Raw genomic sequence first — 6,352 nt, forward strand, 5'->3', positions numbered from 1 at the left:
AAGCATGCGGATAGATAGCATTCCTAAGGTTTCAACTGAGAACTTTCTTATGCTAGGGCACATAATTGACTGATTCAATATTATGTCTTGTTTGTGAAGCTAAGGATCAAATAAAACACACTGAATTAATGAAAATGATCAAGAAAAACCAGTAATAACATAACCATCTCATGTATGTATTGACATTCTAAATCCAGATGCAGTAGGAAACATTATAATCTATGACCCCAGAATTAGGTCAGATTATTATTAAAATCGCCTACCGACAAGGCTAAACGTGATTCCTTCATGTCGAAGCACTGAATGTGACAGTGCTTGGATGATCGAGAACATGGTAACATGCGATTGCTTTGCGCGCAAGAAGCGCAACCGTGTTGCCATTTCAATGATCACCTTGCAAATTAAAGTCTATGAGGACATCGTCAAAGATTGCCTTGAACAGGAAGCGACCTAAATTTTAATCAAATTTCTGATATTCACTGAACCATCCATTAAGATAAGGTTAAGTTGTAACCATATAACCATACTTAAAGCTATATTGTAGAAGATGCCCTACAAGCATAATTAATTGGGATGAGAGAGAGAGATCAGAGAGATGCAATGGTGATTTTAACTTGCTTCTTGGCAGCAAGGAGTTTCAAGTAAATGTTGAAGCACAGGTTTTGAACCGCTAAATTAAGTTTGTGGTTTAGTTGGTTCTTAAAGACTCGAGGAGGGGTGTACATGCAGTGTGAAGCTATCAGACTAAGAAGCTGAAGCAAATGCGCTTTGTGCCTTTGTGTGGCATGCGGTTCCATCAAAAACAAAAGAGTGGGGAAGGGTTAGAGAATAATGGATACTTGTTGCAAAAACTATACAACTATGTTTAACAATGTTCACTTCCTTGTAGAACTATGGCTAGCTTTCACTACGGGGGCTGTGGTCATTTAACAAGCAGTTGGAGTAGTCTAGTATGTTGGGGAGAAAAGTATCAGCTGTAGGTATAGCATATTTTGTTATTCAAATATTGTATCGTTACAACATGATTACTAATGCAAAAGGGACATCATCTGGGTCACTTCCTTTCCAATTAATTACTCTAATTTCAACTGAAATCATGGGAACAATACTGTGAGGACTTGTGCAGATATGTGTTTAGTTTCACATTGATTATGCTTTAGGTATTTCTTGAGTACTTATGCAGAATCAAGAAATATAAATAATACTTTCCGGCTAGCCTTTTTCGATGAGGTTCTGGTCGTTACAGATATCATTAAGTTTCTTACCAAATAAACTCTTGAAAACATGGATAACAAGACTTCCTTGTGGCTCTTGTATTCATTGATTGTTGCTTATCCATCCTGCCACAATGCAATATCTGTGCAGCACTTCCTCTCTATGGTGTTGTGGCTACTTGGGAAAATCGTCAACTACAATTGAAATATTATAGTCCCCTAGGGTTGAACCATGGCTTTCGTGCTTATGGATCAAACCATTTGTGAGGAGACTGCAGAGTCTCAAAATGCTCCGGGGGATGATCTTAGGTACGTAACTGGCCACGTAAAAATAATATAAAGGAATTCATGACCTCTGGCTGCTCAATCATATGAATCCAATTCAGATTACCACTGATAAGCAATGGATATAATTTTGGGATTACAAAATAACAAAACTCGTACTTAATCCGTGGATATACATAAAACTCCTCTTCTTCATCATCTTCTTGGTGCAAAACTTCCAGCAAACTATATATACGACTGTTACTATGCTCATAGACTGTCAACAGGCCGAGCAAATCCAAATTATCAGAATAGGACTGGCCCAAAGCTCAGACCAGATTGGTTGTAGAGTCTGACTTGTTTTATTTATTTTTTTTTCCAATTTTTTCCTAGTTTTGGTTCAATTAGCTCCAAGCTTCTTCTTCAAGCTAATTTTCTTTCACCTACACCCGTTTATCTCTCTGTTGGACGATTCAGTACAGCATGTTCTCTTTGCAATGTACAGTTTGCATTGCAGAGTGTTGTGCGTCCGATAGCTACCATCAAGAGAAGGATGACTATCAAAAGAGACGTCTTACATACCATACACGTTGTTGAAAGGATTGGCCCATAGCTCAGCTCAGATTGGTTGGAGAGACTGACTTGTTTTACTTTTTTTTTTTTTTTTTCTACTTTTTTCTTAGTTTTGGTTCATTAGCTCTAGGTTTCTTCTTAAAGCTAATTTCCTTTCACCTACACCCGTTTACCTCTCTATTGGATGATTTAGTACAACATGTTTTCTTTGTAATGTGCGGTTTGCACTACAGAGTGTTGTGCAACATCCGATAGCCACTATCAAGAGAAAAGACGAGCATCAAAAAAGATGGTCTTACATGCCATACATGTTGTTGATAGCTGCTCATCTCCCGATAGTATAGTTACTCATCCTCATCAAGCCATGCATAGTCTACAAAGGTTGGTACAGTTCGGTGGCAATGATAATGATGATGTCGGACAGCACATGTATCATTTGACAGTCTTATGATCTTTTACTTGATAAATTGTCAAAGGTTTTTTAAGCAGATGGATTTTTATGGTTCACCTTTTACCCCGTGATGGTGGAAAGGCTGTTTCTTCCTTTGCCCACCAAAAGAAGGGAAGACTTGTTCATTCTTGGTTGACATTTTGTCTGAAAACTAGCAGGATGTGCTTCCCTTAGATTCTTCCAGAAAACATCATGGAAACCATATGAAAAAATATTGATAGAAATTTTGCATCATGACTGAGAACGGCATGAATAGGTGGAAAAGATGCAGAGAGTTGACAGCAAATTTCAATCTATATATGCAGAGTAAATTTTATGCCAATGCTAAAGCTACTCTGTCTTGCCGTAATTGACATGATCTTTTTTACCACTGCGCAACAGCGGCTCCAACGACAATGTGGATAAGTGAAATTAGATCGAGCAGCAATCAGAATGGCAACCTTGTCCCTGGCGTACGGGAATTCAATTTATATAGATAACTAAATAGCCTTTGATATTTATTTGGTAACTAGATCATTCTGAAATTTCATGGGTATCCCTTGAAGCATACCCTGCTGGTTGACACTCTCCTATCCAAGTGGAAGGTCTTCTACTTTGATGTTCAACTTGAGTGATGGTGAATAATCATCGTACTCTTAGAAAATATTTACACATCCTAAAAAACATATACATATTCAAGCGAATAAAAGATGTGCTCAGAACTTCTTTGGATGCTAAATAGTAAATCTTATAAGTTTGGATGTAACCAGAATTGCATCAGTTTCAATTGCATTCAAGTGAAGCTTCAATTCGCAACAACTACTGCTACCAAACGAATGGTCATTTTGTTCACAGGTTGGGCTGCAAACTCTGAGCTATTTAGAGCATTTTTATCCATCCGCCTATATCTCCCGCTTATCAAGTTTGAGACCTCCTAATGAATCTATGGCTTTTATTTTGACAAAATGTGTCCATTAATGTTAATATACGCTTTGCAATCCTTTCCTAAGTGTCAGCTATCAATTGCACACATGATCAGCTGCATTCACTTGGGCCTGTTGGAAAGCAAGAAACACCAGAATCTTCTTAAACAAATCGGCGTCGTCTGCTTCAGTTACGCAAATTTGTCTGCGCTTCGTCCACGATTGGATAATTCTCTGTAGCAGCAAACATCTCTCTGCCTTCACTGCTATATGGGAGAAGATCAAACGGGTCAACGTCACTCGGAATCACTCTTGATATCAGCTCTGTTTGCAGTCCGAAAAGAAGCCAAACAGCTCGCTTGTATTCTGAGCTCTCTGCGATCAGAATCTCAGGCTTTTCTCTTACTCCCCATCAAGAGGTTGAAAACGCAAGCGGTCACAGATAATTCCTCTCCCTCTATGATGGTTTCTCTGTTCCTTTTCGGAACCATATCTCTCAATGCCCTGATGAAAGAGCTTCCGTCTCTATGCAGCTTGGAGATGTCATCTTTCTGTTTTGTTCGCTCTCCACTCTGATATTATTGTAACCAGCAGTCTCTTTCTCTACCTTTAATGTGCATAATCATATGTTAATAACCACCTTTTAGCAATAAAAGCCGGGTGGCATTTTGCATCGAAAAGAGAAAAAAAAAAGTTAATATACATTGGCAGTTTGGCACAAGCATTGGAAGCATCTCTCTCTTTGCCTTCCTTTTTTAGCCCTTCCAAAGAAAGGTGATGTGATGCATGGTTGAAAAATAGCTATTCGTTTATATATTATGTCGAAATTTTTCATCAATGGAACTATTCTAGGAGAGGGTATATGAACAAGGAAAATAAATGAATGAGAAGAGATTTTACTCAAAAAAATAAAGCTACTTCAGCCATCCCTGGAATAGTTTTTCAGGGAATAGCACGGTTCCTATGCCTTGAAACCTGTTTGGCAGATGTAAGATGTATTTGAAGCCTAATTTTTGCTCTATTGCTCAAACCAAGTTCAGAATGGCTACATAAAATAAAAAAAAAGAATAGAAGGCTAACGAATTTTAAAAATAACAAAAAAATAAAAGAAGCAAGTAAGAAAGTGGACTAGAAACTAAGAAAAGGTAAACATGTTTGATAAATAAGATACAAACATCTGCCATTATATATCAATCACTTGCCAATGAATAATGATTCAGATCTGTCTATTTTTGGGTTGAAATGAAGTATGCAGCATTTCAACAATTGCCATTCATAATTATAATCCCCTTCTCTTTATTTTTGCATTTATATGTGCGCTCATATATGTATGTATATGTTTATATATGTATATATATATGTATGTATATGCATATCACCATCTGTGTAATATACAAGCAAACGGTCACCGTGCCAACTTATTGAAAAACATGCACGGCTGCGACTCGTGCTTTAGCTGAGTCTCCAAGTCAAACATGAAACAGTCCTAACTCCAACTAAATGCCAGCTAAATGCAAGGGGAAAAAAAGAAGCCGTTCTCCAAAAGCTAATTACCTTTCGCGCCAAAAAGATTTGACGACAGGCCCCGTCACTCAAGAAAGCGTTGACGCGACCGCGCTACTCGCTGGGGTGCTCCCGCCGGCTAGGATAGGGTGTGGTATCTTTGGTGGTGCGAAACAAGGATTCACCTTCCTTCGCACGAATCCGCCGTTTGATCACCCATCACACAGCTCTCAAAGCAACAAAACTCGATCATCCATCCGCATGCACAGCTTTCAAAGCGACCAGTGGATGATCTGACGGTGGATTCGCGCCGAAGATACGCTCCCGACCCTGCAAGCTACCCTACTACCGGACACGACTCGACCTTGCAAGCGGGTAACCTCCTCCTCCATTCATTCATCTCCCTCTAATTCTACTCCGGATTGAACGCACGTGTGCCGTCTTCGCTCTTCCGCTCCCATATCTTGACTCTTCTCTCGTACCTGCAATCCAGCTTCTAATCCTGCTCTGCTTCCTCTCGTCCCACTTCCTATATATGTATCTACGTATTCTTTTCCCATGCAAAAAGAGTTTAAAATTTACGAACACTTTCAAGAGAGAGAACGAAACTTGAAAGATGTCGAGGAAAGGAGTGGAGGCTGCCGGCGTGAGGGTGACAGTCATCGAGACGAAGTTTGTGAAGACGGATGCCGCCCATTTCAAGTCGGTCGTGCAAAGCCTCACCGGGAAGGAGTCGACGGTGACTGCCGTGGTGCCGGAGAGGCCGCGTGCCATTAGAGGGACGGCAAAATTGGTGGAGGAGATTAATTGCGGATGGCGAGGAGGACGGCAAGAGGAATTAGCGCAGGAGACGATGGTGGTGGACAAGTTTGAGGAAATGGTGGCTGTGGAGCCTTGCCTAGAAGAATTGTATCAGTTGTGGACTTACTGAAGTAGTAGGCTCAGTATTTAGTAGGTTCATCTGCCATTGTTTCTCTTAGGAAGCATGATTCAGGCTAGTTAGAGTCTTCGTAGGTGCCCACAGGGCATTCTTACTGGGATTTTACTATTTTTCCTCCCTCGCCGTCAACTATATATACACACACGAAATTTCTCCCACAAATTGTATCTGTTCTTTCGCCTGATCGTCAATTACTTTTGCTTTTCAACTGGAGAAAAAAAATATCAGAACTATCGATCTCTTCTCTTCTTTTATTTTTTGTGGGAAAATATTTGATTTTTTTTCCTTGATCATAAAGCGGCCACGAGTTCACGTACGCTCATAGCATGGGGCGGCGAGTGGTCGTCGTTTAATTGTTTGGGAACCAGGGATGCTGGATATGACCTGGCGGCTGAAATTATTATAGGGTTCGAACTTATCATTTTTATTTCCCTCACCAGGTTTGCGCTGCGATTGTACACCTGCGGTTGAGATCTCATTGGCAAATTATATGAAGACAAAAACT

The 6,352-nt window shown here is 39.9% G+C and overlaps 1 protein-coding gene across 1 annotated transcript; it reads left to right on the top strand.

Moving 5' to 3' along the window:
- The first annotated feature begins 5,523 nt into the window (after nucleotides 1–5,523).
- Nucleotides 5,524–5,838, top strand: LOC120111732 (VQ motif-containing protein 10-like). The gene has a single exon (XM_039129606.1). The coding sequence runs from the start codon at nucleotides 5,524–5,526 to the stop codon at nucleotides 5,836–5,838; it is 315 nt and encodes a 104-aa protein (XP_038985534.1).
- The last annotated feature ends 514 nt before the right edge of the window (nucleotides 5,839–6,352 follow it).

Source organism: Phoenix dactylifera, chromosome 5 (assembly GCF_051530095.1).
Source record: "Phoenix dactylifera cultivar Ajwa chromosome 5, Ajwa_hap1_PhDact_Kaust_v1.1, whole genome shotgun sequence".
Taxonomy (NCBI): domain Eukaryota; kingdom Viridiplantae; phylum Streptophyta; class Magnoliopsida; order Arecales; family Arecaceae; genus Phoenix; species Phoenix dactylifera.